The 26,926-nt window shown below is 31.5% G+C and overlaps 1 protein-coding gene across 2 annotated transcripts; it reads left to right on the top strand.

The window, feature by feature from the left end:
• The first annotated feature begins 20,320 nt into the window (after positions 1-20,320).
• On the top strand, positions 20,321-22,517 carry LOC126880335 (zinc finger MYM-type protein 1-like). 2 transcript variants are annotated; one of them, XM_050644131.1, is made up of 2 exons: positions 20,321-20,396; positions 20,821-22,517. In XM_050644131.1, the coding sequence occupies exon 2, from the start codon at positions 21,469-21,471 to the stop codon at positions 22,294-22,296; it is 828 nt and encodes a 275-aa protein (XP_050500088.1). In that variant the 5' UTR covers positions 20,321-20,396; positions 20,821-21,468; the 3' UTR covers positions 22,297-22,517. Both variants share the same exon structure in this region, with proteins under 2 accessions (XP_050500088.1, XP_050500089.1).
• Positions 22,518-26,926: the final 4,409 nt, after the last annotated feature.

The raw sequence follows: 26,926 nt of genomic DNA, 5'->3' as shown, positions 1-26,926 counted from the left end.
ATAAAAATATGGACATAGCAGGGTTTGATTTTGATTCTACGTTAACCCGGGAGCCGTCGCGCCGTTAGAAAAAATCTAACATTTTACCCTTTTTCGTGATAACTCGATGAAAACTTTTGCAACATGATTTTCCACTCGTAAGTGCTTTGAGGAAGGATGTAGTAATGAGTAGGTTTATTTTTTTTTAATTTTTTTTTCCTTCTTCTTCTTCTTCTTTTTGTGGAGTTTATGGCTTTGGTGAGAACCAATTAGCATTAATAAATAATTGTTAAAAACAATATTTCTAACATAACAACTAAATAAAAATACTATAAAATAAAAATTTGTTGTAAATTGGAATTTATATTTGTAATGTTAGATAAAATCTAATGCGCGACTGCTGATGTGACAGAAGTGAGCGCGACTGTTCCCGTGTTATCATGTCAGTGGTATTTTGAAGAGGATTTAGAAGGTTTTAAGCCAAAATATTATGTATGTAGATTAATTGATATTTGAACTTTGAAACTGTGTAAAGAAAGGGGAAACGAAAAATTAAGGATTAAGCAGGTTTTGATTCTGATGGACTCATTTATAACGGTCCTCGAATACGCCTTTAAAATGCTAAAATGGGAAAATAGAGAAATAAAAATATATGGGCAAATGCTCAATCATCTGCGTTTTGTCAGCGATATGGTACTTATTACCGAAGATCTGGGTGAAGCACAACAAATGCTACAAGAATTAGAAAAAGCATCTTCAACAATAGGTCTAAAAATGAACATCAGTAAGACCAATGACAAATTTAGTTCCCAGCGAACATCTAACCATCCAAAATCAAGTGGTAGAGTTGACAGAAAAGTACATATATCTAGGTCATGAAATCAGAATAATCAAGGATAATCAGAACTGTGAATTTCAACGACGGTATATACTTGTATGTTCGGTGTATGGTTCACTAAGAGACATCTTTAAGAGCAACATCTCGATAGCTATGAAACGGAAGACATTTGACCAATGCGTTATTCCTATTATGACATACGACGCAGAAACTCTCACACTCACAAAAACAACTGCAATAAAAATGCGAGTGGCACAAAGACGCATGGAAAGATCGATTCTCAGCGTGACAAAACAAGACAAACTAAGGAACCAAGACCTAAGAAAAAGAACAGATATTGACTGGCGCCCAAGATAAGACAAACGCAGCAGAGGACGACCATCAACACGCTGGATGGACGACATTAAAGAATATCCACAGAACCGTGGAGAGTGGCGAAAAATGGGAGAGACCTATGTCCAGCAGTGGACAGAAGAGGTTGCATGATTAGAATGAGTATTTTAGTATTTCGTTTGGCTATTATTTATTTATTTATTTATTTATTTATTCCTTCCAATACAGTAAGACATTATACAACCAATACACAAAAAAGGAGACAAGAGAAACTGTAATAAATACCGAGGTATCACCATATCAATTATCCCTGGGAAGGTATTCGCAAGAATAATAGAGACAAGAATAAAATCCCAAATAGAAACAACTATGGAAGACACACAGTGTGGATTCAGGAAGGAGAGAAGCACGCAAGATCTAATATTCACATTAAGACAAGTAAGTGAGAAGGTAATCAAGAAGAACAGAGAGATACATATATGCAACATTGACCTGGAAAAGGCGTTTGACAAAATCAGACACTAAGACACTAAAAGAAAGGGGAGTCGACAGACACGTAATAGAAGTAATAAAGGATATGTACAAAAATAATACAAATACAATAAGAACCAATAACGAAGAATCCAGAGAATTTACTACAAGTCAAGGCGTCAAACAGGGATGCGTGCTGAGTCCACTGCTATTTTCAGTGGTACTGGATGAAGCGATAAAGAAAGCTATGAGAAGAATTAGAAAACTAACATTAGGATACTGGCAAATGAAACGGACTCAACTATCGGAGCTACTATTCGCAGACGACATGGTATTGATAGCAGAAAACAGAGAAGGCCTACAGAACAATCTTGAAATCCTAGAAGAAGAACTATCAAACATAAATATGAAAATTAATACAGAGAAAACAAAAACAATGATAATTTCAAATACGAGGAAGACACACGCAATATAATTAGACGGGAAACAACTAGAGCAAGTGGAATATTTTAAATACCTAGGAGTAATAATCGAAGCAAATGGTAAACAAGACATGGAAATAAACGAGAGAATGGGACGAATAGGAAGCTTATTTAACGCTATGAAAACAACATTTTTGGGGAAAAAAGAGATACCGGAGAAAGTAAAAACGGCAGTCGTTAAATCAGTAGTTAGACCAACAATCATGTATAGCAGCGAGACATGAACATTGACAGGGAGACAAATATCCAGAGTCAGTGCTATGGAAATGAGTTTCTTGAGGAAAATAGCAAACAGAAAGAGGACAGAAAAAATACGAAACGAAACAATTAGACAAGACCTAAAACTGGAACTAATTAATGAAAAAATAGTGGAGGGACAACTTAGATGGTTCGGGCACGTGTGTAGAATGTCGAACGAGAGGCTTACAAAACGAGTGTTCGAAACGAGAGTGCAGGGGAAAAACAAAAGAGGAAGAACAAGAGTTATGGGGTAGATGAAATCAGGAAAGAAGTCGAGAAGAAGGGATTGACATTGGAAAGTGCAAGAAACCTAACGCAATATCGGAAAGCATGGAGACTACAATGCCAAACTCAACTCCACCAGCCTTACACCTAAAGGTAGAAAGGCTTAGGACTAAGTAAGTAAGTATTTATTTATTTATTTATTTATTTATTTATTTATTTATTTATTTATTTATTTATTTATTTATTTATTTATTTATTTATTTATTTATTTATTTATTTATTTATTTATTTATTTATTTATTTATTTATTTATTTATTTATTTATTTATTTATTTATTTATTTATTATTTATTTATTTATTTATTTATTTATTTATTTATTTATTTATTTATTTATTTACGAAAATATACATCCACCAGGTATAAACCCATAAAGGTGTACACAAGAAAACTACATTGACTGAACACTTGATGACAAAATATAAAATAAAATAAAGAATAACCAAAAATGTTTCTGTTGTTAATACACATACACAATAATAAAAAAACAAAGACCTTAATAAATAAAAATAACATGACTTCAATTCGATAAGCTATTGCGTATTTCGCGTTTAAAGATGTTAAAACTAAGAAAAAAAATGACCACAGATCTTAAGTTGGTTACACTTCTGCACATACTTTTTATCGGACAATAGAAATTATGTTGCGAATTAGGCACCGAAATATGAAAAGCTACACCTGAACGTGACACAGCGCGTGGTACATTAAAGTCTAAAAGACTAATTGGCAACCAAATCTAATCTTTATACAACAGTTGCAGATGGTGCATCTGCTTACTTGCCATGTAGTGAGTCCTTATTTTATTTAATTATTTAACAAAAGGTAAGTAGTAATTCTAAATTAAATATTTAAAATTAAACATTATTTTTTTATTTTCACACTAACACAATATGTTGAAGTAGAGCTAAACTAATGCTCCCCTGTAGCACCATCTACATGTGTGTGCAGTGTGCAGCCCAATATACAGTGAGCATGTAAAGGTTGGAATAAATTCATTTTCTCGAGAATGGACGATTTTGGGAAAAAATCCCGAAACAGGTCAATTTTTATTTTTAAATCACGACTTTTTGGCATTATTATCATACTAGTGACGTCACCCATCTGGGCGTGATTACGTCATCGATGATTTTTTTAAATTAGAATAGGGGTCGTATGGTCGCTCATTTGAAAGGTAATTGAATTATCTAATCAGTAATATAAACATTAACATAATTACTTATACAGGCTGCCCAAAAAATTTTTTTTGATTAAATTTATTGACATAAAAAGAAGAATGTATTTCATTTATTTAATTCAAAATACACTTTACTGCTCTTAGAAAACAGAAAAAAATGTTTATTTGAAAAATATTCTTTGCTTTTCTCTTAAATTAAATGTTCAAAGTGTCAAGAGGCAGGTGGGTGCCTGCTTTAATATTGAATTTAAGCAAAAAACAATATTTATTTGTCAAATAAACATTTTTTCCTGTATTCTGATAGCAGTAAAATGTATTTTGAATTAAATAAATTACACACATTCTTCTTTTTATGTTAATCAATTTAATTAAATTTTTTTTGGACAGCCTCTATAAATAATTATGTTATTGTTTATATTACTGAATAGAGAATTGAATTACCTTTCAAATGAGCTATCACAAGGCCCCTATTCTCGTTTAAAAAAATCATGGATGACGTCATGACGCCCAGATGGGTGACGTCACTAGTATGACAATGCCAAAAAGTCATAATTTAAAAATAAAAATTGACTTGTTTCGGGATTTATTTCCAAAATTGCCTATTCATGAAAAAATGAATTTATTCCAACCTTTACGTGCTCACTGCATAATTACACTATACAGTCGAACCCGCTTATTGGAATAGCCTTGGTGCCAAGCAAAATTATTCCTATAACCGGGTTATTCTAATAACCCATCATTGGTTGCTAGTAGAAACGTTCCGGGACCTCAAATTTATATTCCTTAAACCGGGATATTCCTATAACAGTTATTCTAATAAGCGGGTTCGACTGTATTACATTTAATTTTAAAAATTAAATTATAATTAAATAACTAATAATTTTAATTAAACACTAAAATACCCTTTATTTAATAACTATTTAACCTATATAATAACAAAAAAAACTCTATTTAATAACTAAAAACAACTATTTATAAACATTAACAGCCCTTTAATCAACCAATAACCTCAAATTAGGTGACAGTTCCTTTTGGTCGCCGTGTGATATGCGAAATTGGTTAATCAGCCTTTCGGAAACTTAAAACACTTATGATCGGCTGTTAACTAACGATTAATCGTTTGTTAAATCATATGATCGACTGTTATTGAACTCCCGTTTAACTGGTGTTATTGAAACTCAAAATGCATTTGATCAACGATTAACCATCGATTACATAATTTTTGAGATGATCATCCTTTCGGAAACCGGCTGTAAGCAAAACATCGCTATTAATTAGGCAATTGACAATTTTGAAGATGAATATTAGGCCGTTTATTTCACGCTGCTTACGCAGTGAATGGAATCCAAACTCAGAAAGGAGTAAATTATAGCTGTAGCCTCTAACCGGATATCTGTTATATTTTTTGAGGTAACAATATCTTAAGAATCTTTTTTGAATAGATTCAACATTAGAGACAAGTTCTGCATGATTAGGATTCCATACCACGCTGCAGTAATTAAATTTACTACTAACTAGTCCAAAATATAAATTACGCAAAGCTTCAACAGATGTTACATCTCTGCAGCTTCTAATAATATATCCTAAAGATTTGGTTGCTTTAGAGACCACGGTATTAATATGAGTTGAGAATGTTAATTTACTCTCAAATATAACACCAAGATCTTTAAACTCTGAGGTAGAAGACAGTAAAATGTTGTTGACCTTTTAATGGAAATATATGTTATTGATCTTTCGGATATAGGACATTACTTTACATTTCTGTATATTTAAGGATAGTTGATTATTGAAACATCATTCATTAATGGCAGAGATATCATGTTGAAGTTTAACGCAGTCGGAAATATGGTTAATTTTGCGAAATATTTTCATATCATCCACATACAACAGTGTTTCAGAGTCTACGATGGAGCAGATATCATTAACAAAAAGGATAAATAATAAGGGACCCAGATTTGATCCCTGAGGTACTCCAGACGTGGCAACAAAACGAAAAGATCGAAAGCCTTGATATTCTACGAACAAACTCCTATCAGTTAAATATGATTTCAGTAATATTTGAAAGTTATTGGAAATTCCAAACTGATCTATGTAATTTTGTTAGCAATTTATTGTGTGGGACTCGGTCAAATGCTTTACTGAAATCAGTGTATATGACGTCCACCTGTTGTCTTGAATCTAAAGCTGACGAAACATATTCTGTAAATATACAAATAATTGTTGCCGTACTCCGAGCTTTCACAGACTGCTGGTAATCAAACAACGCACATGAGCATACAAGTAATCTGTCAAGATAATTTCGAACAATTTAGAGAATGCTGATGAATAATGAATGATGAATAAGAGCGATAGGTCGATAGTTAGATATATCAGAGTTTGAACCTGATTTAAAAATAGGACAAACCCTTGTTTTTCCACGCAGTTGGAAATGTTGTTGTCTTAAGAATGAGGTTAAAAATTACAACAAGTGGTTCTATGAATGACTTGACGTGACATATAAGTATCGAAACAGGAAAATTATCAGAACCGCAAGAAAATTTATTTTTTGAAGTTATACTTCTTTACCGGCGATAGAGGGTAAATTTTTATATGGGAAAACCTAGCGACCGGGCGCATGCGCATTATAACTTTGTTCTGATTGGATGTTCAAATGACATGTCAAAAATTATTCAATATGGCAGCTGTGGCACAGCTGTAGTTAGATTTTATGGTTGTTGCGTTTTAAAATTTGTGTGAAAAGAAACAACAAACAAAAGTTAGTTAATAGTTATACTGCCTTTTTAAATAGTTTTCATATACCTATATTTTTGGACTTTTGGACTATTTTGGACAAGGAAAACTCATTCTAATTTGGTAAGTACCTAGTTTTTATTATAATCATATTGTAATTATTATACATTTGGATTAGGCTGAAATACATACATTTATTTTCTCAAGAATGCGGATTTTAGAGAGAAATCCCAAATTAGGTTCGATTTTTATTTTTAAATTATGATTTTTTGGCGTAGATTTATTTATCTAGTAGGTATGTAATGCTTTGATTTACATACTTAATTTGATTACCAACAAAAGTTCTACCAATCTTCATCTAATATATTGTTTTCTTACTGTTTTGTTATATTTTTATATTTTCTTCCACAAAATTTAAACTACATAATTTTCAAAACAATTGTCAAACAGTAAAACGTTCAGTTACCGTATTTTTCCACATGATAAATAATGTGCGATTGGACGAGTGAGTCTACGCTTCGATTACGAGTCAAAGCGGCACGAAATTCAAGGGTTCAATTCCCGATGCAAGTTTTATTTTTTTATTTTTTTATGCATATTATGATTGTAAGTATATTTGTTATATAATTTTTTTTTTCAGCAAATGCGTATTTAAAATTTTTGCCAACAATTATTATCGTCCAGAAATCATTTTTTCTTTGTGGCATTTTTCAATGTGTTTGTGTGCGTTTTATTCTTTTATTTTTTTAAATTTTTGGTATAGTCTTAAAAATCACATAATATGTAGTAGAAGTATAACTTCTTACGTGCGTACAAAGTACACACACACATTCTTGTTTAATTTCTTTGCACATTCTATAATATCGTTACTGGTAATTTTACCGATATTAGAGTAAGAACTTGGATTATAATTAAAATCAGATGTAACAGAAGGAGAGCTATTACCATCAGAAATATAAACACTCTTAAAGAAGTTTGCAAATGCGTTTACTATATTTTGACTCGTGGTAAACTTATCACTACCGTATTTCACTATCCGTAATTTATTATTTTTGGCATTAACGAAGTTCCAAAATTGTCTCGCATCTGACTTAAAAGAATTTTGGGATCTTTCAACAAATTTTTTATATTCTAGTTGTATTTCTAATTTAACAGTTCTTCTGAGATCTTTAGCTCGTTGGATGTAAAAACAATATTTACTTCGTCTATACATTCTCAGATAATGATGTTTGCGTTTAACTTTGGCGATTATTTCAGATGTAAACCATGCTGGATATTTTTGAGGTCTAGTTGAACTAAGTGGAACACATTTATCTATAATTTCTTGGAGAGACAAACTAAGCGAATCTACAGCAGAATCTACATCTGAAAAATGTTTTAAATGATTCCAGTCCATTTCTGTTAAAAGTTTGTTAAATTTATTTACGTTATATTTTCGTTATATTTATTTACGTTATATTATATAAGTTCTTGGCAAATCTGTCGCAAAATATATTTACTATTAAAAAAAAGGCCAAACCTTTTTTCTGATCCTGGTAAATCTAGTATCCCTGTCTAACTCCTCTTTCCGTTCTTACTTTGTTTGTTGTTAGACCTTCTGCAACGTTTATTTGCATAGTTTCATTGTCGTATATGTATGTTAGGAGTATTCTATATCTGGAATCAATCCTTTCGTTCCTCATTCCTTCTAATACGGCCCAAAGTTTTATGTAAGTTTGTTCACGTTCACAAACTACATGCAAATGTTAATTCTGTTTATACAGAGTAGCGAGAAAGTATGGAAACACGGTCATTTCTCGGAAACCGCTAGAACGATTTTTATAGATTTTGGTGGGTAAGGATCTTCTGATGTGGCCGATATTATAGTCGTAATTACAATAGGGTCAAATCTTCCGTTTTTCTGGAAATCTAATGAACTTTCTTATTTTAAATGGATCACCCTGTATATTTTTTACGTTTTGCCGTAATTTTGGACCGAATGCCAAAATGCCGTAATTTTGGAATTATTGCTACATTTGTTAAACAAAATATTTGTAAACAAATTATAAAAATTAATTTTTTCGGCCCGTGTAGACATTATTTTAGGTTCTTTGGATCATTGGGGACAAAAGAGGTCTTTTGTAATTTTCTTGTAAAGTGAATTATTTCCGAGTTAAAAACAATTTAAAACTGAAAACAAAATCGAAAAATGACAATTTTCGGAGTTCAAAAACACAAGAAAAAAAATAATTTTTGAAATTAAGAAGTAACTAAATTTAGGATCAAACTTTCTTCTATCATCTCCCTATAAGAATTTTTGGCACGTTTTATTTTAAAACATTGTTTTTTTTAATTGTTAATGAAGCGCATATGAGAGGACGGGCGATTTACAACTAAAAAACAATGTTTTAAAATGAAACAAGACCAAATAGCTTATGGGTATCTGAGACAATAAGGTTTGTACTTGAGTTTAGGTACTTGGTTGTTTCAAAAATTATGTTTTTTTACTTGTGTTTTTGAACCTACACAATCGTCATTTTTCGATTTTTTTATGTTTTAAATTATTTATAACTCGGAAACGATTAACTACAAGAAAATTACGAAAGACCTTTTTTGTTCCCAATGATCCAAAGAACCTAAAATAATATCTACTCAGGCCGAATAAATTAATTTTTATAATTTGTTTGAAACATTTTAAATAAATTATGTAGCAAAAACTCCGAAACTACGGCATTTAAGTATAGGAAATGTAACATGAAAAATAATCAGCATTTCTTAATGACTTCAAAACGTAAAAAATATACAGAATGTTCTATTTAAAATAAGAAAGTTCATTAGATTTCCAGAAAAACGGAAGATTTGACAACAATGTAATTACGAGTATAATATCGGCCGCATTAATAGACCCCATTAAATCTATAAAAAATCGTTCTAGTGGTTTTCGAGACATTACCGTGTTTCCATACTTTCTCGCTACCCTGTATAGCTTACAATTGTACCCATATATTTAAATCTTACAGAGATATATTTGTACTTTAGACTAAAAAACATATATCCATTTACAGCTAAAGGGGTTCATTGTTTTCGAATAGGCCAACCCTGCTATTATACTTTTAATCTTCCCCTGCCTCTTTGTTGGATTTACAACTGGTAATTACTTTGCCACTGGGAGTTGTATATGTCAAAGTCGGCGACTGGTGTTAGGATGCAATGAAGAAACACTATCCACTGTAATATATTGCCGACTGTCTCTTGCTTTGCATGTTTTACTAGTCGAGTTTTAATTAGTACAGTCAAAGTTTCAAATTAAAACCAAATTGGTTATTTCTAGATAGTTGCTTTATCTGCCAATGCCTGTGATGTATTCAAATAGGTAGTATTCGGAACGCACTCAAGTTGGTAATATTGTAAGAGTGACGTGACAGTGACAAGGACAGTGAAGCGGAAATAAAACCATTCTGAATCTAGACACGATAGGTACAAGTTGTTTCATTATAACCTTTCCTCCAAAGTTAACCTAGGAACCCTACCACGTGTTACATTATAACATTACATGGTGCCGAAACCGTAACCAAACCGAAGAAAAACGTATATAAGAAGTATAATGGAATTCAAGGCAGCAATAAATTCCATGCAGATGTCGGGTAACGTGTACGAAGATTGGAAATTCTTCATACAAAGATTCAAAAACTACTTACAAGCTACAGAATTAACAAAGAAACCTGAAATAACCCAGTGTGCACAGCTATTACAGTAATTAGGGGGCGAAGGGTTCAAAATATATAACACGTTTAAGTTCTCAACAGAAGAAAAAGACAAGTTAGAACTGTTAATAAAAAAATTTGAAGCACATTTCAAGCCAAAAAGCAACGTGTCAAATGCAAGGTATTGCCTGTTCACCAGAAAACAAGAAGAAGGTGAGTCAGTAGACAAATTTATAACAGATATTATAAACAAGGCAAAAAATTGTGAGCTAGAGAATTTGGAGGACATTCTGATTAAGACTTGCATAACTTGTGGGGTAGCAGATGAAACGATGAGACAGAGACTATTAGAAGAAGATGAGATGAGCTTGGAAAAAGCAATCAATCTGTGTAAAAGTATAGAAAGTTCGAAAATCCAGTCTGAAAAAATGAAGTCAGAGGAGGTGCACTACATAAAGAAAAGAAACTTCAATAAGAAATATGTAAATAGAGAACAGTGGGAAGACAGAAGAGTGAATCCAACTCATTCAAAGTCCCAAGACGGCCAGTTCAATGGTAAATCTGGAAGCAGTTCAGGGTGCAGTAGGTGCTGAATGGAGCACAGAGGCTAACCATGCAAAGCATATAAAGCTAAGTGTAATTTGTGTAATAAAATAAGGCATTATGCAAAAAAATGTTTTCAAAAACAAATTAAGTATGTAGATGTAGATGATTCAGAATCAGATGATTTGTTTATAGGCTTGGTAAATACTAAAAATAGCAGTTTTGATGATGATTTCATGATAAATTTTGAAGTTAACAAGCATAAATTAAGCTGTAGATTAGATACAGGGGCAATGGCAAACGTAATATCAATAAATAAGTTAAATTCTCTAGAAGTTAATGTTGAACTACAGAAAACAAACTGCAGGTTAACGACATTTTCGGATGAAACACTTAGGGTCATTGGAAAATGTAGTTTAGAATGCAAGTATAAAGATAACATGTACAACATACTGTTTTATGTGGTAGAAATTAATTCACCAACGGTATTAGGTCTTCCTACATGTAAAGCTTTAAATATTTAAAAAAAAAATCAATACTATAGAAAAAATTGAAAATAATTTGAATTCTAGAGAAGTTACATTTAAAAATGATTACTCTGATGTGAAAAAAATATTTAAAGAAGTTTTTTCAGGTATAGGCTGCTTGGATGAGCCTACAAAATCGTGTTAAATGAAACTGCACAACCAGTTATACATCCTCCAAGAAAGATTCCACTACAATTAAAGGAGAAACTAAAACTTGAATTAGCTGAAATGGAGAAAAATGGAATAATTGAGAAGGTTGATGAACCTACAGATTGGGTCAACTCGATAGTCTTGGTAAGAAAACCAAAAAGTAATTCCATAAGAGTTTGTATAGATCCTAGAGACTTGAATAAAGCTATCAAAAGAGAGCACTTTCAACTCCCTACGATTGATGAAATAGCTGCAAATTTAAAAGGTAACATTTATTTCAGCAAGATTGATGCCTCAAAAGCATTTTGGAGCATAAAGCTTGATGATGAAAGTAGTAAATTATGTACTTTTAACACTTGCTATGGTAGATATAAATTTTTAAGACTGCCTTATGGCATTAGTTCAGCAAGTGAGGTGTTTCACAAAAGATTCAGTAAAATATTTAATATGGAGGGTGTAGAAACATATATTGATGATTTAATTGTTTATGGCTCATCAAAACAACAACATGATAAATGTTTATATCAAGTTTTAGAAAGAGCTAGGATAAATAATATCAAATTTAATTATGAAAAATGTAGTTTTGGTGTAAAAAATGTAAAATTTTTAGGATTTAATTACAATAAAGATGGTCAAAGTGTTGATAGTGATAAAATTAAAGCCATTCAAGATATGAAAAAGCCAGAAAATAAAAAAGACATACAGAGATTATTAGGAATGATAACGTATTTGTCTAAACACATAAAAAATTTGTCAGACTTAACCGCACCTCTTAAGGAATTAATTAAAGAAAATGTAGAATGGCATTGGCCACATAAACATGATGAATGTTTTAGTAAAATTAAGGAAATAATTTCAAAAAGCCCAGTATTAAGACATTTTGATATAAATGAAAAGTGTTTAATATCGGTTGACTGTTCAAAAGACTCAATAGGAGCTGTACTCTTACAAAAAGGTCAACCAGTAGCTTACATATCAAAGGCTTTAACTTTAACACAACAAAATTATGCACAAATTGAAAAAGAACTTCTTGGAGTTCTGGTGGCATGTGAGAAATTTCATAATTATATATATGCTTCCAAGTTTGATATAGAAACTGATCACAAACCATTGATATCCATAGTAAAGAAACCCTTAATGAATGCGCCACCACGACTTCAAAGAATGTTATTTAAATTGCAGAGGTATGACTATAATCTGATGTATAAAAAAGGTAAAGAACTATATATAGCTGATACGCTATCGAGATGTTGTTCGGAATTGCCTGTAATAAAGAATGATTCAGATATTGAACTTGAATCACAAATATGTTTAGTAAGATTAAACATTAATGTTTCAAACAATCAACTGCAAAAAATCAAAGAAGAGACTAGCAAAGACAAAACTTTAATTGATCTAAAGACTTTCATAAAAAAAGGTTGGCCAAAAGAATTAAATAATGTACATAAAGATTTAAAAGCATTTTTTAAGATTAAAGATGAAATAACCTTCTTTGATAGTTTGTTGATGAGGAATAGTCAAATTATAATTCCTCATGTAATGAGAAAAGAAATGTTAAAAAGAATTCACTATGGCCATCAAGGAATAAATAAATGTAAAATGTTAGCTAGACAATCATTATATTGGCCTTCCATGACAGTTGACATTGAGAATGAAGTTAAAGGTTGTCCAATTTGCCCACAATTTGAAAATGCAAAGAGAGAACCTTTGACTCCACACAATATCCCAGAACTCCCCTGGGAGGAAGCTGGCTCTGATATATTTTACATAGGTCAAAAAAGTTATTTAATGGTGGTAGATTATTACAGTAAATATCCAGAAATTTGTCTGTTGAACGATACAACCAGTTCAACTATAATTACACATTTAAAATCGATATTTGCTCGTCATGGAATACCAAAAATATTTTACTCTGATGGTGGACCACAATACACAGCCAATGAATTTGTTAAATTTTGTCAAGAATGGGAATTTAAAAGCATAAAGTCAAGCCCAGAAAATCATAGATCTAATGGTCTAAGTGAAAGATATATTCAAACCTACAAAAAAGCGCTAAGAAAATCTCTTAGAGATGGTAAAGATACATATTTAACATTGCTACAACTTAGAAATACACCAATTGATTCAAATTTACCATCACCATCTCAACTTTTAATGTCACGAGTACTTAGAACTCAGATTCCCACCACTGACAAAATTCTAAAACCAAAATTATGTAATGCTAAAATAGTAATCAGCGATTTTCAGAAAAGACAATACAGTCAAAAAGCTTATTATGATAGAGGGACAACAAATTTAAAACCGCTTAAAAATAATGAAAAAGTTTATATTAAAGATAAAAACAAATTGAGAGAAGGTCTTATCACACATAAATTAAGAGATAAAACCTACTCGATTAAATTAAGAGATTCTGGGTCAGAAATTGCAAGAAATAGACAATTTTTAGTTCGCATTCCTGCAACTTCTGACGATGAACATTCAGATAACGAATCTGAAACTAGTGAGTCACAAAATTTTGAAAGTGTCTCTGATAACCATTCTGATCATCACTCTCCAATAAACTTACCTCCACAAACCTCTTCAGGTCGAATTGTTAAAAAACCTGATAGACTAGATTTATAAGTAATTTTATTATAAAATAAAAGGGGGTAAAGGGTGAATGAAACAATTGTGGAAATTTATAAATGTTTATTTAAAGATTTGTTAAAGAAAGTTATGTTTATTTTGTCATTATAAAAAGAGGGGGATGTGATGTATGCAAATAGGTAGTATTCGGAACGCACTCAAGTTGGTAATATTGTAAGAGTGACGTGACAGTGACAAGGACAGTGAAGCGGAAATAAAACCATTCTGAATCTAGACACGATAGATACAAGTTGTTTCATTATAACCTATCCTCCAAAGTTAACCTAGGAACCCTACCACGTGTTACATTATAACATTACAATGCCCGCAATAGAGTTGTATCTATAAACGACTTCTAACAACTATACTACGTAATATCCACAATGAGTATAAAGAGTGTGAAAAGTTTTCCTTTAGGATGTTCCACACTTGCCTCGAAACTTTTGTAATAGATCCATTTTCCTGTTGTAGTTATCGGTTTTTATGATTAAAGTTTTGATTCCTGCTGTTTTTCTTGTTCAAATGTCTTTGGCTTTTTAAATGATAAAAGTTATTTTCTTGGGAAAATTAAAATAACACAACATAGCTCTAAATATTACTGCTATATTCACACAGAGCGTATAATCAAGAAAGTGTGAAGTTCTTAGTTTGCTATGTCTCTAAATTAATTTATTGTAATATAAACATAAATAATAGTTATTTATGTACCAACCCAGCAAAATTACTCTTTATGGAACGAGTCGAGGCGAATAACAGACGAATTCGATAAAGAGTCTTTACTGACGTGGTGCATACAAAATTTTATCGCCAACAATTTGATACTGGTTTTAACACTTACAATTTACAATTTAAAAAATTTTTAAATTTTAGGCGTCATAATAATTTAATGACAGCGATGACAGATAACTTTTGCAGGATGGCCACTTTCAATTTTTAATCGATAGTTATCAATATTGAATAATTACTAAATCGGTAAAGTTTTAATTTATTTTATATGGATGTAATTACAAAATACTAGAATTTTCCTTTTTGACATAACTTTAACTGATAATATCGCCAATTGTGTACAAGATTTTTAATAATTAAAGTAAATAAATTTTATCGCCAAACGTCACTAAAGTCATTCATTATTGTTTACTCATTTGCCCTCATTTGCGGCAGTAAAGTAACATTTTATTGTACTGAAAGAAGAATTTTACTTTACCTGCCGCGATTAATCGGAATTGAATGTAAGTAGTCGACGGCAGTAATCATTTATTTATTTAAGTTAACTTACAATTTATTTACTTTCATTATTAAAAATATTGTACAAAATTTACGACATTGTTATTTAAATTGATGTCGAAAAGTGAAATTCTGCAGTATTTTGTAATTATATTTATATAAAATAAATCAACACTTTATCGATTTAGAATTATTCAATATTGATAACTATCGATTAAAAATCGAAAGCGTTCATCATGCAGAAGTCACCTGTCATCACTGTCATGAAATTTTTATTACGTCTATTTAAAAAATTCCTAAATTGTAAGTAAGTATTAAAACCAATATCAAATTGCTGGCGATAAAATTTTGTATGCACCACGTCAGTAAATACTTTTTATCAAACTCGTCTGTTATTCGCTTCGCTCGCTAGGCTCGCTCTGCTAAAGAGCAACTTTACTGACTTGGTACTTAAATAACTATTAAGTTCACTCAAATACTTGCCATTCGATTACTGCCATCGGCCACTTACATTCAATCTCGGTTCAGTTGGTTAATCGCGGCAGGTAAAGTAAAATTCTTCTTTCAGTACAAACGAATACAATAATGAATGACTTTAGTGACGGTTGGCGATAAAATATATTATTTGATGTAAACGCTCAATACTATGACTTTTTACTTCGCTTCATCCTGCTACGGTACCTATCCTTCTCCTGGACATCATTATTTTCTCCTTCTGTTTTAATAGTCCATTCTTTCACGGTTTTTGCTCTAAATTTTAAAGAACCGCTTGGATTGACATGAAATTTGGCATACGTATAGCTTACATCTCAAAGAAAAAAAGTGATATTGTGCCAATGTGTGCTTTTGCCCTGGGGGTGACCTTCACCCCCTTTTGGGGGTGAAAAAATGTATGTCCAAAATAAGTCCGGAAATGGATAAACTGACTAATTTTAAGTAACTTTTGTTCTATAGAGATTTTTCGCCAAGTCAACACTTCTCGAGTTATTTGCGAGTGAATATGTTCACTTTTCAACAAAATAACCACATTTTTAGACGGTTTTTCGCAAATAACTCAAAAAGTAAGTATTTAGTCGAAAAAAACGTTCTTAGCAAAAATATAGCCTATAAAAAAGTAAAAAAAAAATGGTGTACACGTTAGGTCAGTGGATCTCGTAGAACCAGAGTTATAGCCAATGAAAAATAGATTAATATTCACCAAATTTCAAATAGAATATTTCGACGTGAAATATCCAAAAAATTTAGCACTTTTTGGGAAAAGCCCATTATAACTTTTTTAAATTGTTTAAAAAAAGCTTTACTTCTGTTTTTACAAAAAGTTTCTAGCATTAAATTTAAGCAAGTTACGCTCAAAATAAAGTTGGTCCCTTTTGTTTTTGCAAAAAAAAATCGGGAAGATCACCCCCTAATTAGCAACTTAAATGAAATTAATCGTTAGCGCTCCACAAATTATTTTACTTATGTTGTGTTTATATGATCTGTAAGTTTTATCGATTTAAAGTGCTTATTTTTGAAAAAATTTGGTTTCAAAGTAAAATTTTTAAAAATTTAAATTTTGAAAAATAAGATTTTTTTCAAAATAACTTAAAAATTGTTAGAGACACCAAAAATCTCGAAAAAGAAAAAAGTCAGATTTGCCTTTCTGAATATCATGTATTTTTTTGTTTTTCTCTTAGACAAAAATTGATTGAGATTTGGTGTTTCTAAATTTGCATACATTCGTGATCAGTGACTCGTTCAACCCCTTTTAACTACAGCCCTTTCAATAATCAGGACTTTGAACCGATCAAACGTACAGATCATATAAACAATATATACACGAGTCAAGAAACTTGTGAAGTCGTAACGATTAAGTTCATTTAAGATACTAATAAGGGGGTGATTTTCTCGATTTTTTTACCAAAACCAAAAGGGACTAACTTTTTTTGAGCGTAACTTGTTTAATTTTGATGCTAGAATTTTTTTTTATAAAACAAAAATGAAGCTTTTTTTAAACACTTTAAATAAGTTGTAATGAGTTTTCCCCGAAATGTGCTTCATTTTTAGTTATTTCACGTTAAAGTATCCCATTTGTAATTTGACGAATATGAATCTACTTTCATTTGCTATAACTCTGCTTCTACTAAGTATAGAGACGTGATATATACACCATTTTTTTTTTAAATATTTTATAGGCTATATTTTTCCTAAGAATGTTTTTTCGACAAAATACTTACTATTTGCGTTATTTGCAAAAAACGTCTAAAAGCGTGGTTATTTTGTTGAAAAAATGAACATATTCACTGCCAAATAACTCGAAAAGTATTGACTTAGTGTAAAAACTCTATAGAACAAAAGTTACTTAAAATTAGCCAGTTTATCCATTTCCTGGACGAATATTCCATTCCATTCTTTGGACGAATATTTTTTCACCCACAAGAGGGGGTGAAAACCACCACCAGGGCAAAAGCACATATCGGCACAATATCACTTATTTTCTTTGACTTGTTAGCTATGTGTATGCCAAATTTCATGTCAATCCAAGCGGTTCTTTAAAGTTTAGAGGTTTTGCAATATTTTACCGTTAAAGAACGGACTATAAATAAATATGTTTAGCTGAAATCTTCTCTCATCCATTGTTTAAATTTATTCATAGCTATGTACTAGTAGTCCGTTCTTTAACGGTAAAATATTGCAAAACCTCTAAATTTTAAAGAACCGCTTGGATTGACATGAAATTTGGCATACACTTAGCTAACAAGTCAAAGAAAAAAAGTGATATTGTGTCGATATGTGCTTTTGCCCTGGGGGTGCTTTTCACCCCCTCTTGCGGGGTGAAAAAATATTCGTCCAAAGAAAGTCAGGAAATCGATAAACTGGCTAATTTTAAGTAACTTTTTTTCTATAGAGTTTTTTCACTAAGTCAATACTTTTCAAGTTATTTGGCAGTGAATATGTTCATTTTTTCAACAAAATAACCACGCTTTTAGACGGTTAATCGCAAATCACTCAAATAGTCAGTATTTTGTCGAAAAAACATTCTTAGCAAAAATATAGCCTGTGAAAAATTTAAAAAAATGGTGTGTACATCACGTCTCTACACCTAGTAGAAGCAGAGTTATAGCTAATGAAAAATAGGTTCATATTCGTCAAATTCCAAATGGAATACTTTAACGTGAAATAACCAAAAATGAAGCACATTTCGGGGAAAACTTATTACAACTTATTTAAAGTTTTTAAAAAAATCCACGAGGAAAAATTTCCTGTAGTTGGCTGTATACCATTACAAAAACATAAAATCCTTTATAAAAGGTATATTTGTTAAAATCCCTATACAGGGCTACATCAAAGACAGAACTAGTTTTCGATCGGTTGACCTACTTCCTCCACTACAATATTTTAAATTTACATCAAGTCTATTTCCATTTTTACAGACTATCTACCACAGTGGGAACGACTGTTTTTATTGTTATTAATTTAACAAATTTTACAATAAATACCACAAAACAACAGGGAAATTATAACTTCCTGTGGAACTGTCATTCTTGTCATGTCACCATTCGGAATTTCCGTTATCAAAATCACTTGCTTCCATACAGTCATGATGTGAACTTGTCAGATAGAGCTCATTGGTACCTCGGGCGAAAAACATTGGATATCTTAATCATCCATGTTATAATTCACATCTTTGTCATATGTTCATGGCCCCCACAAGGGTGGGGCTGGTGCAACTCTGGTCACAGGGCCCGGGCTCCTGGGGGGCCCAGGCCTAGCCCTGTTTTTTTTTTAATTGCAGAATATTTACAGGGGATCATAGATTAAAAACTCAAATAGGCCTATATAATTATTACAAAGTCAGAGTGTTGTGAAATAATTATTAATTCTAGGTTATTGGTTATTTACGATATAATTAGGAATTAGGTGCGTACCGTACATGCTAGTTACTGTTGTTTGTATATTAGTGTACAACCACAGATCACTTAACTCTCTTTAGATGTTTCACGCAGGTATCTCAAGGTCATACTAAACTAAATGTCATTTTAGTAATGATACGTTTTTTGAGATGTCGCCATGCACCTGGAGTGAAGATTTCTTCTATATCACTGAGTCTGAGTGTCATTATAATTTGTCAATTGTCATCATTGTCAGTGTCAGTATGCCTTTATCTTTTATCTTTATGTCAGTAAAAATGTTTATCTGATTGTTAGCAATAATAAAAAATCCTGATTTAGATAAAATGGATTCAAATACAGTTTTTGAAACAAAACGAATGTGATTTGAAGATCCCTATTAAGATCAAATTCCTAGCTTACATTTGCATGGTGAGTTGTTATTAGAGAACAAGTAACACAGTTAGTGGTGTAGGGAAGCAAACGAATGTAACACCAAGACCAAGTAAGTAACCCCTACAGAAAATATATAATTAATACAAATTATTTTACGTGAAATGAATATGGTTATTATCAAATCAATTATATTAATTTTTTGTTTTAGTTGAAAGTCCTCAACAAGTAGGGATGCACACATGTTTCAATCATTTGAGATACCCTTTTGTGGAAGTATTTGGAAGATAACTATTAATAATTTCATTTGTAAAGATACGATTTGTAAAAAAGTATATACAAAGTGGTTTTGCTGGTATTAAATAAATAAATAAAAATACGTTGTCATGTCTTATTTTTTCCCAAATGGTATTTTGTATATTTGAAATTAAAAATAATTTGCATATTTTAAAACCAAATTATTTTTTTTTCAACTATACAAATATTTTAACCTAACATTTTCTTCCCACCAAAATTACATTTTGAAATTCCCGCTTGCATTAGTTCCGATACAAGCGGCATGGAGCGCTGTTTTTCATATTTAACCAAAGCGTTATCGTGAAACATCTAGAGGAGGTAGGTGATCTGTGTGTACAACAGCCTGCTCGGGCCCCACACACTCTCTCTACCTTCCCCTTCCCCCAGGCGCCTAGCTGCCCCGCCCCCACTTCCGCGGCCAGTCCATCTTTGTCTCTCCGCTTTGTTCTAAAAATAAACACTTCTCATCAGTTCGTCAGTTCGTCTGTTGACTCCGTTTGATATGGGCGGAATTGTTTAATTGTTGTGCTCTGCTCTACTATTACTATTGACAGGTAATTATATAGTTGAATGTATCTTTGTTTAAAATGTTCTTAAACAGTAAAATTGTGTTTGTTTACAATTAAAGCCGTCTTGGTTTTTTGTTACGGTATTCAAGAGATTAGTGTTTAGACATACTGTATATGTACTGTAATATGGCTTTCTTGCCGTCCCGAAACAAAAATAATAATTAATTTTAATACATTTTGATAAAGCCGATCGTCACAATAGTGTAAAAAAGCAAATTTAAAGGAAAACAATAGTTGTATCTTTTTCAACTTAAACATGTAACCTACTCAATTGTTTTGTTTGTATACAATGGGAAAGCACATAACTTTACTTTAGGTAACGGTAAAAGATCCAAATATTTATATGCTTATGCTTAGGATCGAAAACCATTGATCTTATTATGATTTTATCCGTCGTGTTTTGTTTCAGGTTAAGATGTCAAGCTATAAACATAAGTCTGGAGCTTTGAAAAGAAAGCTCCAGAAAGAAAAATTAGAACAATCTGCTAAAGGTCGCCAGGATATTAAGAAGTTTTTTAAGAGTAATGAAAAAGAAGAGTTGCAAGAATTTCAACCGGATTTCAATCCAGAACCTACATCAGCCTCACAGACCCAACCTTCTTCAGCTTCAATCCAAAATGCTTCTACGTCTACTGTATGTGAGGGAAGTAATGACGAATGTGCTAGTGCTGATCCAAATCTTAGTAAGGATACTGTCGATGACAATAAAACTTTTAATTTTGACGATCCTAATACGTGGCCTGCGGTGATGAGTGATAAAATACGGCAGGAAATAGTATTGTGCTACGGTGGTTTTCAAGCTTTTCAGGCCAGATCAAAATCATTTCCAGCTGACCCCTCAGGAAAACATTTCCATGAAACATTGTTGTACATGAAAACAGACAACAGAACATGTAAAGCAATTCCACGTGAATGGTTAATGTGGAGTGAAACAAAAAACAGCATTCATTGTTTACCCTGTAGCATTTTCCATTCAAACCAAAACAAAAGTAAACTTGCAAAAGAAGGTTTTTTCCCTGAAAAACAATAATACAAACGATTATACAGGTTATTTTCGATGCATGAAAGAAGCTCTGAGCACAGAAAACACTACCTAGAATGGAAAAGTCTTCAGATATCATTGAAAGGACATGGTGTCGACAGCAATCTGCAACAGATTATTAACTGTGAAGCAACAAGATGGAAAGCTATTCTTCAACGAATTTTGGACACAACAATATTCTTGAGTAGTAGAGGTTTAGCTTTCCAAGGGGAAAATACCCAGATCGGTGATGTTCACAATGGAAACTTTTTAGGAGTATTGGAATTAATAGGAAAATATGACGAAGTAACTCGTGAACATTTAGCCAAAGTAAAAGAAAACCAGTTGAATAAAAAAAGTATGATAGGTCAAGCTCACTATCTCTCATGGTACTCGCAGAATGAATTTATTTCTCTCTGTGGTAAAAAACTACTGAATACTATTTTGCACCAACGAGAAGAGTCTGTATTCTATGGGATTATTGCTGATGCCACCCCTGACATTTCCCATCAGGAGCAGAATGTACTAATTCTACGGTATGTTTTTCAAAATGAAGAAAAAAATACATTCGAAGTATGTGAAAGATTTATTGAATTCCTGAACTTTAGCGGGAAAACAGGTGAGGTTATAACTGATGAAATTCTGTCCGCTTTAGACAATATTGGAGTACCACTTTCTGACTGTCGAGCTCAGGGATATGACAACGGCTCTAACATGCGGGGACACACTAAAGGTGTACAATCAAGAATACTTGAAAAAAACCAGTCTGCTATATTCTCTCCCTGTGGAGCACACTCGCTCAACAGAGTTGGTGTCAATGCTGCAATGATGGTGGCAATGCTGTTGACTTTTCTGATGTTATAAATGATTTTAGTGAAAAGAAAGCTAGGAAATCTATGATTAAATAGACTATCAAACATCAAAGTAAGCGTTTTCTTGTCAGTGTATTAAACACTTAAAAAACATTTTAATTGTTTAGCTCCTAACTTTCTTATAATCTCATTCTTAGTATTTTGTCAACTTGAATTTTATTCTTGGTCAGTAAGGGAAATCAATCTCAAAATGGAAATGTACTGTACTTTCAGTAAAATATAAATGATTTACTTTATGTTTGCAACAATTTTGTCAATAAAGTTTGGTTTTTAGATTAAAATAATAGCCTTAATTATTCCTTAATATCAATAATCATCAGTTTAAATAAAATTTGTAAACTAAAAAATTACCATGTAAATTGTTGAAACATAGCATAGCACGCGAACATAGGGGGGCCCGAGCCTGATCCTGGTTACAGGGCCCGCAATGGAATGTGGGGGCCATGCATATGTTCCGATGACGGATCAATTGTAAAGGGTTTTTACCCTGTTATTTTTAGTTTGGTGGCTTGCATGTAGATTCTAAGTGAGTATAACCTATAACTTTTTATAACCTTAGTCAACATTTTAAATACTTTGCATCATTTTATCTGGTTGTACACATTTTAGGATTGCACTGATGATGATCGGTCAACCGATCGAAAAATAGTTCTGTCTTTGATGTAGCCCTGTATAGGGATTTTAACAAATACAGTAGAACCCCGCAAATCCGAACCACGCAAATCCGAACTTTCGGCAAATCCGAACCAACGGAAAGTGAAAAAATTTTTAAAAATTCAAAATAAAAATTTAAAAACATGTTTATTACAGAGAACCAGAAAATTTAACAATGTAAAATTAATAGGAATTTGGACATGTGAAATTTATTAAAAATAAATACACGTAGTACATACTTATACATAAAAACTTAAACACAATCAATAAAGGAATGTGCATAATACACATTTCCCATGGTATACTATGAACGAAAACATTGAAAAAGATAAGAAACATGAGAAACATAGTGTAATCAATATCCAGATTACAAATTAAATGAATCATTTACATAACCGAATTCCCATGTCCCGTGACTAAACAAAACTACTGGTGTTAGCGATTTAATATTTCAGTGATCTAAATATTTTTCAGCTTTAGGATATTGGAGGTATAAACGTGCGGATAAAGTTTCATAAAGGGATCGGTGGCAGTTCAAATCTTTTAAAAATCATCTTCGTTAGCTTCTTAGGCTAACTTTCGGATAATCCGAACTTTTCGGAATCCGAACAGGCTGTCCCCCCAATTAGTTCGGATTTGCGGGGTTCTACTGTATACCTTTTATAAAGGATTTTATGTTTTTAAAAAAAGCTTCATTTTTGTTTAAAAAAAAATTCTAGCAACAAAATTAAACAAGTTACGCTGAAAATAAAGTTAGTTCCTTTTGGTTTTGGTAAAAAAATCGAGAAAATCACCCCCTAATTAATATCTTAAATGAACTTAATCGTTACGACTTCACAAGTTTCTTGACCCGTGTATATATTGTTTATATGATCTGTAAGTTTCATCGGTTCAAAGTCCCTATTATTGAAAGGGCTGTAGTTAAAAGGGGTTGAACGAGTCACTGATCACGAATGTATGCAAATTTCGAAACACCAAATCTCAATCAATTTTTGTCTAACAGAAAAACAAGAAAATACATGATATTCAGAAAAGCAAATCTGACTTTTTTTGTTTTTCGAGATTTTTGGTATCTCTAACAATTTTTAAGTTATTCTGAAAAAAAGCATATTTTTCAAAATTTAAATTTTTAAAAATTTTATTTTGAAACCAAATTTTTTCAAAAATAAGCACTTTAAATCGATGAAACTTACAGATCACATAAACACAACATAAGTAAAATAATTTGTGGAGCGGTAACGATTAATTTCATTTAAGTTGCATTTAATTAGGGGGTGGTCTTCTCGATTTTTTTTGGCAAAAACGAAAGGGACCAACTCTATTTTGAGCGTAACTTGCTTAAATTTAAAGCTAGAAATTTTTTGTAAAAACAGAAATAAAGCTTTTTTTAAAAACTTTAAAAAAGTTATAATGGGTTTTCCCAAAAGGTGCTTAATTTTTTGGATATTTTACGTCGAAATATTCTATTTGAAATTTGGTGAATATGAATCTATTTTTCATTGGCTATAACTCTGGTTCTGCGAGATCCAGAGACTTAATGCGTACACCATTTTTTTTACTTTTTTATAGGCTATATTTTTGCTAATAACGTTTTTTTTTTGACAAAATACTAACTTTTTGAGTTATTTGCGAAAAACCGTCTAAAAATGTGGTTATTTTTTTGAAAAATGAACATATTCACTCGCAAATAACTCAAAAAGTGTTGACTTGGTGAAAAAGCTCTATAGAACAAAAGTTACTTAAAATTAGTCAGTTTATCCATTTCCGGACTTATTTTGGACATATATTTTTTCACACTCAAGAGGGGGTAAAAGTTACCCCCAAGGCAAAAGCACACATCGGCACAATATCACTTTTTTCTTTGACTTGTGAAGCTATACGTATGCCAAATTTCATGTCAATCCAAGCGGTTCTTTAAAATTTAGAGCAAAAACCGTGAAAGAATGGACTATAGACTACTACCTGTATTAGATGATTATTTCATTCGTAGACTTGGTCAAAATCCAATTTTTTATTATAAATCTTTATTTTCCTCATAATCCACTTCTTGAATTATTTAGAAATATAACGAATTAGTTGTTAAGATACTAAGGCTACTAGGTATTTAAGTCAAAACGGCAATTATTCTATTAACTATTTGTTTTCCACAGTTAAAACTCCTCGTCTCCTCTTGAACAAATTAATGTTGTTTGCCACATTCCTTGTGCAGAATGTAACACGTGTTACCTAGGACAGATTGGGCATTCACTTAAGGGTAGACTAACTTGACACCGTAGTATGTAGTATTAACTTATCCAAACATTCATGCGCCTTAGCACAATAAGCTTTCACGTTCAAACATAGGGTTAGCTTTGAGATATCAAAATTCTTTGTAATGAATATAATTATATTAAAAGAAAATTTCTGGAAATGTGTTATATGTTTAAACATCCTATTTCACGCAATAAGGAAACTGACATTGGTAACTTAAGTTACTCTTTAGTTTTAAATAATTGAATGGAACATTTTTATTTACTTTATAGGTTCCATAAATACGCATAAAGCTAATTTTAAATATATACTACTTATATAGACTATTTGAAATAAATGAATATATAATTAGTAATAAATAAATTCCTCATAAAATAATAGTAAGAGGAAAGATCGAGGGAAAGATAGGACTAGTAAGGAAAAGACTATCCCGGCTAAGAAACATCCGACAATGGACAGGGCTAACTTTTGAACAGCTAATAAAAACAGCTGAAGATAGAGAAGAGTTTGCAATTGTAGTAGCCAACCTCCATTGAGGAGAGGGCACCTTAAGAAGAAGAAGAAGAATAAATAAATAATTAAATAATAAATATATACATATAGTGTGTTGCATTGCAGGTGAAGACACCCCTATATTTCAGCTATGAAAATAAATTCAGGTTTGAAATTTTTCACAGTCATACAGGTTGATGGTTTACATTTTTTAATATATTCAATGAAATTACGGCCTACTGCGAATACACAAACAGGTTTAATTTTGGATATATTGCTTCGCGTTATAGATATTGGTGAAAGTTATTTGGAAAAGTCTTTCCAAATATTATTATAACCCCACACACCAAATATCATGACAAAATTCGCACATTTGGTTTTTTCATTATTTGTAGTCAGGATCCTTAACCCTGGAAGATCACACCTATTTTTTTTACATAAACCGCACACATGGGTGTTAGATACCCAATGATTTTTTGTAAAGAAATAAAAAAAAAGAATGTGTGTGTACTTTGTACGCACGTAAGAAGTTATTCTTCTATTATATAATAGGTAATTTAAACGAAGTAAATATACTTAAAAGGTTATTTGTATTTTATTTAAAAATCAAACTAACTTTCTTATCTACCACTTTCAAAAAATTTTTATTAAAACAACCAAAAATAAAAAAAAATATGAATCGCCCAGGAATTGAACCCGCAACCTTCCAATCTCAGTGCTAACGCATTTCCCACTACTCCATCGAGGCCCTAGAAATAGACATGTAAGTTTCGGATATAATTACACAACATGGCGACATATAGTGTAAAAATGTTATGCTTACATAATATTTTATTATTTTACTACAGGGAAACACAAATCCAAAAACACAAGAATTATAATAAATAATACATTTCCTAAAACCACTAATATATTCTTTTAATGACTTATTTGCACGGTTACAGATACATACATACCTATCTTGAAAGATTAGCAATGAACTACATACTGTCAGAACTACATACTGTCAGTGTGCGCAGGCGCGCGGATCATGTACAATTTTACCCTCAATCGATTCGCCGCTAAAGAAGAATATCTTAAAAAAAAGTAAATATTTTATGATTTCCAGAGACTCTCTAATCACTATTGAATACATACGAATAATTATATCAATCATTTTATTTTCTCTCTATTAATTGTAGTAACACAAAAGAACAAAATATTAAAAATAATTAAAAAACATTTTC

The sequence above is a fragment of the Diabrotica virgifera genome, chromosome 2 (genome assembly GCF_917563875.1).
Source record: "Diabrotica virgifera virgifera chromosome 2, PGI_DIABVI_V3a".
In the NCBI taxonomy this organism is placed as follows: domain Eukaryota; kingdom Metazoa; phylum Arthropoda; class Insecta; order Coleoptera; family Chrysomelidae; genus Diabrotica; species Diabrotica virgifera.
This window is presented reverse-complemented; position numbering and strand designations above follow the sequence as displayed.